General features: G+C 43.2%; 1 protein-coding gene across 1 annotated transcript; it reads left to right on the top strand.

Moving 5' to 3' along the window:
• Positions 1–8,463, top strand: LOC139639780 (PHD finger protein 19-like; the record flags this gene model as incomplete). The annotated part of the gene is made up of 4 exons (XM_071513928.1): positions 1–179; positions 1,564–1,741; positions 8,019–8,100; positions 8,350–8,463. Coding segments are annotated over exons 2-4 (373 nt in total), but the record flags the coding sequence as incomplete, so codon positions are not given.
• Positions 8,464–9,936: the final 1,473 nt, after the last annotated feature.

Raw genomic sequence — 9,936 nt, 5'->3', positions numbered from 1 at the left:
TAGCGCCGTGCAGACAGACGGAGAGACAGAAAAGCTGAAACACAGAAAGACAGAGACACAGACCGGCAGCCTGTCTGTCTCTCCTGCTGAAATAAAACCAGTCTCACGGAATATAAACCAGTCTGTCGCTCTGCAGACAGACAGAAGACAGAAAGACAGGTTACAGGACCCAGTGGGAGGTAAGACGGTTTGCTTTTCTCTTTTTAAATCGCATCAGTTTCTGTCGTCAGTTCGTTGGGAGCAGCTCGAGACCCTGCGGCTTATTAAAGTTACTAACAGTTCAGTAACGGTTAGTTTAGTACAAGTTATTACCGGGTTAATAACGGTTAGTTTAGTACAAGTTATTACCGGGTTAATAACTGTTAGTTTAGCAGCAGTTATTATCGGGTTATGCTGTGATGAGTCTGGCTGCAGGCTGTCTCGTGCAGAAGCTCCCGGTCTGTCCGTTAGTTTAAATAAAGTCACGTTTCAAACCGTTTCTCAGACCAAACATTGTAAATATTGTCTTATTAACTGAACGGCGGCCAGTTAACTCACTGTAACTACTTTACAGTTTATTAGCTAACGTTAGCTGAATCTCCATTCAAACTGACGGGAGGACACAGTGCGCATGCGCCCGAAATGTCAAAATCCCCCCTGACAGTTTAGAGATGAATCATAACCAGACCTGTCTATCTGACAACCTGTCTGTCTGTCTGCCTGTCTATCTGACAACCTGTCTGTCTGTCTGCCTGTCTGTCTATCTGACAACCTGTCTGTCTGTCTATCTATCTGACAACCTGTCTGTCTGTCTGCCTGTCTGTCTATCTGACAACCTGTCTGTCTGTCTATCTATCTGACAACCTGTCTGTCTGTCTGCCTGTCTGTCTGACAACCTGTCTGTCTGTCTGTCTGTCTATCTGACAATCTGTCTGCCTGTCTGTCTATCTGCCTGTCTATCTGTCTGTAGTAGTAGTAGTAGGCCTGTCTGTCTGACAACCTGTCTGTCTGTCTGTCTGTCTATCTGACAACCTGTCTGCCTGTCTATCTGACAACCTGTCTGTCTGTCTGTCTATCTGCCTGTCTATCTGACAACCTGTCTGTCTGTCTGTCTGTCTGTCTATCTGCCTGTCTATCTGACAACCTGTCTGACTGTCTGTGTCTGCCTGTCTATCTGCCTGTCTATCTGACAACCTGTCTGACTGTCTGTGTCTGCCTGTCTGTCTGCCTGTCTGTCTGTCTATCTGCCTGTCTGTCTGTCTGTAGTAGTAGTAGGCAGTATAGGCAGAGTGCTGGTTATTTATTATTCAATTAGTAGATACTTGTAGTACTGTTACTACAGATACTATTATTGCAATGTGGAGTAGTTGTACTAGTAGTAGTTGTAGTAGCAGTAGTTTCAGTAGTAGCAGTACACATCCTTGCTAATATGAACCTTGATTTACTACACAGTTCTCTGCCTGAACCTTGTAGTGTGTGTGTGTGTGTGTGTGTGTGTGTGTGTGTGTGTGTGTGTGTGTGTGTGTGTGTGTGTGAGGGGGCGGGGTCAGTGATGATTCACAGCTCTGTTTCTCTGTTCTGCAGGATGTTTGAGGACCTAGTTGAGTCCTTCTGTGGTCTGGAGCCTCAGGTTTCATCTGTGGGTGGAGCCGGGCGGAAGGGGCGTGGCCTAGAGGAGGGGGCGGAGTCTAGTCTGAGCGTTGGACAGTTTGTCCTCTGTCATTGGTCAGATGGACTCTACTACCTGGGCAAGATACAGAGGGTTGGTAACACACACACACACACACACACACACACACACACTAACACACACACACACACACACACACACACACACACACACCACACACCACACACACACACACACACACCACACACACAAACACACACACACACACACTAACACACACACACACACACACACAAACACACACCACACCACACACACACCACACACACACACACACACACACACACACACACACACACACACACACACACACACACACACCGGGCCAAAGCTCCAACATTTGAACCCAAAGTGATTAAAACCCAGTAACACAGTGACTCATGTCTGTATTGATCTGTGATTGAACAGATTATCACAACATTCAGTGATAATGATCAGTCTGATAAACACTTCCTGTTTACTTCACTGCTGCTGGTTTCCTGCTGCCTTCAGGTCCAATCAGGATTTGCTGCTTCAGTCTGGAAGCTTCTTCAGGTGTTTTACTCGTTGGAGCGCTCACACACACACAAGCATTCAGATTTATGAATATAAAGTCAGCCATAAACAAACTACAGCACATAATTCTCATTCTTTTGTAAGTTTGTTGACTGTTAGTGTGAATATATCTGACAGTTACATTTTGGAACAATGTTCATCTTCAGAACATTTGACCCCAGAACAAAAGGTGAAGAAGATCCAGAGTCAGTCTGGGATTTAAAATGTTCAGGAAGGTTCAGTATCATCTGGAGGTCTGAGTCTTCACCGGCTCACCGTTCCTTTCCGTTCCGGTTCAGAGTCTGCGATGCGATTATAAAACGATTATCGATGCATCTTGATGCATCAAAAGTTTTGATTTCTATACATGATTTATTTTTTGTGTGACAACTTGCTACTTTTACAACATAGCGTATTCGTAATGATCCATAATTACAGTGGATACAGACAACTTTTCATCTTTCCCCCCGTTGTCCCCCCTAGTGTTTCCAAGTGGTTTTGACATCCGGATCTCTTTCTGTTAGAGTCTAGCTCTGTGCAACAGAACAAACCATCTGTCTGCTTATCAGCTCCTTGATCAAAACACAATATAGTAACTTTCACCACTGCTCATTTTAGAAAGGCCACTGCAAGAAAACCTGTTCTGTGTTTAGATTATCAAACGGACAATGGATCATTTGTTTGTTTCTGGCTGTTAGCGTTAGCAACATCGCTAACGTTGCTAACCCTAGCTATGATAGCTAACGCTAGCAGCCAGAAACAAACATAGTTAGATGTTTGTTTCTTTTGTTCCAGAAACAAACAGATGTTTGTTTCTGGCTGGTCCTGGCTTCCTTGTAGCTCCTGGTTCGTTTTCTGGCTGCTAGCGGTAGCGTTAGCAACATGGCTAACGCTACCGCTAGCAGCCAGAAACGTTAGCAACATGGCTAACGCTACCACCAGCAGCCTGCTACTGTCCAAACTACTTCTGTCCAAAGCAAGAAACAATCCCATCTAGAAACCCTGATCTCAGTGCTGTGGTAGAGCAGGGGTGGGCCATACTGACTTAGATAAAGTAAGCGAAGGGCCACACATTGGACAATTGAATTGAAACAGAAACACATAGTACTGAATTATGTTAAACTACATGAATTTGGTAGACATGACAGATTGCTTTACAGGCTATTTGTCAGCCCAGAAGGCCTGGGTCCTTGTTTCAAAAAACAAGAACTTTCTGTTAGAAAATGTTGACTTTTACAGCTGTATGTGTCAATCTGTACTCTGAGCTTACAATGAAAAGATTTACTTACATAAAACAATCCACTGAAATGCAGTATCAACTTTTAAATTAGCCTATCTTGCCAATTATCTGATATGCACCACTGCATAGGTCACTGATGAAACACAATGCATTATGTTATAAATATGGACTCAAGGCAGACTGTTTTACAATTATCAACATTTAATATTTACCATTAGAGTACATACCTGCATCAATGAATGAAGAAAATATTAATATTCACAGACACTAATTATGAACAAATACATGGTCATATTCATGAATGTATACATTAATTAACTTTATTCAAATCACTTTCTGTTCTGTCATTACTTTATTCTGTTGTAACTGTGTGAGACTGTTTTTACTTGTGTAGCTAACTCAAAATTTAATACCACTGCAGTACAGACCTGCATCACTGAATGAAGAAAAGGCTAATATTTACTATTTATGAACAAACACATTGTCTTATACATGAATACATTCATTCATTTTCTGTTCTGTTTTACTCGTGTAACTGTAACTAACCTATGAGAATGAATTATAACTGTGAGCTATTTATGAATGAAAGCATTGCCTACCCATGTAATTTAGCCAAATGGGAACAATTGAGACGGTCACCTCTCTTCACAAGACCATCAAAGTCTGGCGTCATGTCTGATGTTGAAATACGCAGCACAGAGGACAGATGTTTATCCGTCAGCTGTGATCTGTAACCTGACTTGTTGTAGTTCATCACAGAAAAAGTTTGTTCGCACACATAAGTGGAGCCAAACAAAACAAGCCTCCTCTGTGCCTGCGCGGGTTCGGAAACTGTGTTTCCTTCAGTGAGCCGTAGAAGTCGTCCGGTGTGGATGTGGTGAACTTCTGTCGCACTGGATGTCAGTCGCACATCCGGAGGCGTTTTCTCGCTGTCGACCGAAAGGGGAGAGGACTCCGGCTCCGGTTCTCGTTCAATCTTAGCAAAGTCGGAGAAACGCAGTTTGAACTCCGTGTGGAGGTCTGTGAGAGTAGTGGTGAATCTGTCGGTGTGGCAGGGAGGCACATCCAGGGAAATGTGTGAAGCACTTGTTGGTCATTTGACGGGAAAACAGGGTCAGCTTGGCTTTGAACGCTCGCACGTACGAATACAGCTGGTGCACGAACACGTTCTTCCCCTGCGACTTCAGCCCGTTACATCCACCCCGAATGCCAAGTCACACGCCCGATCCGGGTCTTGCAACTCTGCAAACTCGTCAGCTTTACCGACAGAAACGTCTCTGTCTCTCCTCTCGGCTCCCACACACGGCTAACAGCTTCCCCAGGCTCAGCCAGCGAACACTCGAGTGGCTCGTCTGTGTTTTCTGTCTCACTTTCCTCCAGTAGCTGGATGAACTGGCGACGGTTAAGCCCTCGGGCCGGATAAAGTTCACGAGTTTCACCGCCGTTTTAGTGACATGATCAAGTTGCAACACATATTTACACAGGGATTCCTGGTGAATGATGCAGTGTAGGAAGATCAAATCTGAGTTGGGGTTGTCCTCTCTTACCCTGTCCGGTATCCTCCGCAGGAGCCCGACGTTCTTCCCGGTGAGGTTCGGTGATCCATCAGTGGTCACGTTCAGCAATTTAGTCCATGGCGGGTTCAGTCTCTCCGAACATCCTGACTCCCTGTCGTAGAGGTCCGATCCCCTTGTTGTCCCCCTCATCGACTCCATGGCAAGAAATTCCTCCACTATTTCAAACCTGTGGTCGATCCCTCGAATGAAAATAAGTAGCTGGGTGGTATCTTTGATATCTGTGCTCTCATCCAGCGCGATGGAAAAATATGTGAAGTCAGCTGCCCTTTAATTCAGCAGACAACTCTTCATCAGTTACTTCCACACGCCGAGTGACTGTGTGACGAGACAGACTGACGTTTTCGAACTGAGCTTTGTTGTCAGGGCGCAGTATGCCAGCCGCCTCTACCATACAGTCTTTCAAAAAATCACCATCAGAGAAAGGCTTGCTCTGTTTCGCGATCTCCTGTGACAGCATGTAGCTAACTTTCGTTGCCGATTCTTGGATGGTCGACTGCTTTGTAAAAATATTCTGCCTGGCAATTAAGTTGGAAGACAATTTCAGGGCTTTTTCTTCTCTTTCCCGCGATGACAAGTTTGTGGCATAGTTAGCATGCTTGGTCAAAAAATGTCTCTTGATGTTGTATTCCTTGAACACCGCGATACTCTCTTGGCATATCAAACATACTGCCTTTGAACTGACACTTGTCACGAAATATTTAGATGTCCACTCTTGGTTAAAATCACGACATTCAGAGTCAACTTTTCTCTTTTTTGAAGCGTTCATCCTAACTCTGATTCTGTCATCACAACCGCTAACGTTACTAACCTGTCAGTGAGGTGAGCAAGAGTCAAGCTGAGGCCTTTAGTGTTAGTCCAGTGTAGACAGCGCCCTCTGCTGGAATCGAGTTAAATAGCAGTACAGACTCATCGTAGTCATTCGCCTCGAGATTTATTAACATAATGCTGCCTTTTATTGATTTTTTGGGGGTCGTTTTGTTTTCCTTTGAGGACGTTGCGGGCCGGATTGAGATGGTCCACGGGCCGGATCCGGCCCTGGGGCCGTATTTTGCCCATGTCTGTGATAGTGGGTAGTGTTTCCACTGTCACTGCGGTTGTTCCACCGTCCGCCATTTCCGCTACTGGGGATAGCTACCATTTTTTTATTATTTTTTTTTATTACTGGGGATAGCTACCGGACCTCTGTTGGTTGCGCAATGGATGACTCGCTTCCTTTGTGCCGTAAGTGGAGCCTTCATTCTCCTGGAGATCGAACCCGGTGGCAGACAGAGCTGCATAGTGAAAGCGAGGCTTATAGGAACCAATCTAAACACTGATGATGTCATTATTCTATAGACATTACACTGTGCAATCAACATTTACTTCATAATGATAAGTTAAAGCAAAAAAGTTGTCTATAGGGTCTTTAAAATAAACAGATCAATTTACTAGAGATGCAAACTCCTCCCCTTTCGACAAAATTCGCTGTTTTGAGATCAAAATAGGTCGCCTACGAGACTCGTTTAGATCCGAGGAGATTTCTTTTGGGGGGGGGGGGGTCAGATGCAGAATTGGTTAATTGAGGTGAAACAGACTGAGCACCGAGTTACTTTCTCCACCTCAGAGTTGGTTTAAGTTGTTTAATGCTGCAGTGTGTGTTGGTCAGCTGGTCTCACTATTTGTTTCTACTGATCTCTGCTCTGCTGTGCGAATGTTAGTCTGAGTGACGGAGTAGAAAGTTCACAGTATATTTCATCATGGATGTGTTGACATGATACCTGTAGCGGGTGCTGCACCGCCCTCACAGCTGAGTTCCACCTTTTTCGTTCTGTCAACATCACGTTATGAACGAACATTTAGAAAATCCATTTTTGACATTTGTGAATGGATTCAGAATCGTCCACGTCCGCATCGCGATGCATCTTAGAATCGAGAAATTTCCACACCTCTAGTATTATCTGAAGTCTGGATGAAGTGTTCAGGGAAGAGCTTCACATTTGGACCAATTTATCTGCAGATATTTTGGAAAAATTGTCAATAATCGATAGTGAAGATTCTACAGATTCCTCCGGGTGTGATGCGAACACCGGGCTGTCGTCTGCATACAGCATCACTTTATGAACAGCAGGAATAACCGATCATTTGATGTTTCATGCCTCGGCCTCACTGCCGGTCCGGCTGTGGAAAAGTCTGGCAGGTTTCACCCTGAAGCCTCCGGGTCCTGCACAGCTTTCCTTTACAAATCCTCCTCAGCCTGAACAGAGCAGCAGGACCGCCTCGGCTCTCTGGTGAACGGACGACTTGAAGCACTTTGTCACTTTGTCACTTTGTCACGTTCTTGTCGGAAAACACTGGCGCCTGCGTTGTGTTCACTGCTCCCCCCTCCATGTGTTTCCAGTGTGCTTTTTCACACACGGTGTCTTTGTAAAACAAATGAACTGATTCAAAGATAAAAACAACATGTGGCGTGTTCAGTGTCCCGCTCTGCCGCTCCACATATGGACAATGCTTTTCCACCTTTTTGTTTTTTACTGTATTTTGTGACTTTTACGCCCGGTCATCTTCCCAGTCAGCACACAGCTGGCTGAGGCAGTGTGTGGGGAGGTCAGCTGGTTTGGACGTCACACAGTTGACCCAGGACGTCACAGGACGTCACGCACATGTCCCGGGACTTATTCCCAGTGCATTTGTCCACCTGACGCTGTGTCTTCTTCCCAGGAGACGGGTCTCTGAACGCCTCTGCAGCTGGACAGTCCTGATGTGCGTTAACATGTCGACATGTTGACATTGTTGACATGTCGACATGTTGACATTGTTGACATGTCGACATGTTGACATTGTTGACATGTTAAGATAACAGTCCAGATGGGCTTTCTAGTGTTAAACATTATCCACATAAATAACCAAATTCCTATTCTGGTGAATCAGTGGAAATAATTCAGTTTTTTCAGACCGCTTCATACACGGAGCAGTGAATTGAGTGAAAATGTGATTTCTCTGTGTTCTGATTGGTCGACAGGTCAGTCCTCCCAGACAGAGCTGCTTTGTGACGTTTGAGGACAACTCCAAATTCTGGGTTCTCTGGAAGGACATCCAGCATGGTGAGCAGCGGGCAGACAGACAGAGTGTGTGTGTGTGTGTGTGAGTGAGTGAGTGAGTGAGAGTGTGTGTGTGTGTGTGTGTGTGTGAGTGAGTGAGAGTGTGTGTGTGTGTGTGTGTGTGTGTGTGTGTGTGTGTGTGTGTGTGTGTGCGCTGAATGTCACCAACACACTGCGTCCTGTCTGCCTGATGAGTCGCAGTGCATTTCTTGTCTCTGTCATCACATGCTGCCATCCAATCATGTGCTGCAGCCGGAGTCCCGGGGGAGGAGCCTCGCTGCTCGGTGTGCAGGGAGGCGGAGCCAAACTCAGACAGCCAGGAAATCCAAAACAACCAAATCCTCATCTGTGGCAAGTGTGGCATCGGTGAGTCAGACAGCGAGTCTGTTACTAGTTAATTAGTCAGTAACTAGTCAGTACTTATCTGGTGAGTTAACTAGTCAGTAACTAGTCAGTACTTATCTGGTGAGTTAACTAGTCAGTAACTAGTCAGTACTTATCTGGTGAGTTAACTAGTCAGTAACTAGTCAGTACTTATCTGGTGAGTTAGAGCTCATCTAGATGAGCTGCTGAGTGCTCACATAGTTCGTTCATTCGTTAGTTTGTTCGTTAGTTAGGTCATTCGTTTGTTAGTTAGTTTGTTAGTTCATAAGTTTGTTAGTTTGTTACTTTGTTACTTTGTTACTTTGTTTGTTACTTTGTTTGTTAGTTAGTTCGTTAGTTTGTTCGTTAGTTTGTTAGTTTGTTAGTTTGTTACTTCGTTTGTTAATTTGTTAGTTAGTTTGTTAGTTTGATAGTTAGTTCGTTAGTTCATTAGTTCGTTAGTTTGCTACTTAGTTTGTTAGTTCATTAGTTCGTTAATTAGTTTGTTAGTTTGTTAGTTAGTTTGTTAGTTAGGTCGTTTGTTTGTTAGTTCGTTCGTTTGTTAGTTTGTTAGTTAGGTCGTTAGTTTGTTTGTTAGTTCGTTAGTTTGTTCGTTTGTTAGTTCGTTAGGTTGTTCGTTTGTTAGTTCGTTAGTTAGTTTGTTAGTTAGGTCGTTTGTTTGTTAGTTTGTTAGTTCGTTAGGTTGTTAGTTTGTTAGTTCGTTAGTTTGTTAGTTAGTTCGTTCATTTGTTAGTTTGTTAGTTCTTTACTTCGTTCGTTAGTTAGTTTGTTACTAACTTTGTTTGTTAGTTCATTAGTTTGTTGGTTCGTTCGTTCATTTTTTTGTTTGTTAGTTTGTTATTTCGTTGGTTAGTTAGTTTGTTAGTTTGTTAGTTAGTTTGTTAGTTTGTTTATTAGTTCGTTCGTTCATTTGTTAGTTTGTTAGTTCGTTAGTTCGTTCGTTAGTTTGTTACTAACTTTGTTAGTTTGTTAGTTCGTTCATTTGTTAGTTTTAGTTCGTTAGTTCGTTCATTAGTTAGTTTGTTAGTTTGTTTGTTAGTTTGTTAGTTCATTAGTTTGTTAGTTTGTTCGTTAGTTTGTTAGTTCATTAGTTTGTTAGTTTGTTCGTTAGTTTGTTAGTTCATTAGTTTGTTAGTTTGTTCGTTCATTTTTTGTTTGTTATTTCGTTAGTTCATTCGTTAGTTAATTTGTTAGTTCGTTAGTTCATTTGTTTGTTAGTTAGTTTGTTAGTTAGTTTGTTAGTTAGTTTGTTCGTTTGTTCGTTTGTTAGTTTGTTAGTTCGTTAGTTAGTTTGTTAGTTTGTTAGTTCGTTTGTTAGTTAGTTTGTTCGTTTGTTCGTTTGTTAGTTTGTTAGTTCGTTAGTTAGTTTGTTAGTTTGTTAGTTCGTTTGTTAGTTAGTTTGTTAGTTCGTTAGTTAGTTCGTTAGTTCGTTAGTTAGTTTGTTAGTTTGTTAGT

The sequence above is a fragment of the Centroberyx affinis genome, unplaced genomic scaffold, assembly GCF_046629955.1.
Source record: "Centroberyx affinis isolate AG114_WGS23_722 - 3 ecotype Tasmania unplaced genomic scaffold, CSIRO-AGI_Caff_v1 ptg007682l_1, whole genome shotgun sequence".
Classification (NCBI taxonomy): Eukaryota; Metazoa; Chordata; class Actinopteri; order Beryciformes; family Berycidae; genus Centroberyx; species Centroberyx affinis.
The sequence above is the reverse complement of the archived record's forward strand: the minus strand, read 5'-3'. Positions and strand labels throughout refer to the sequence as shown.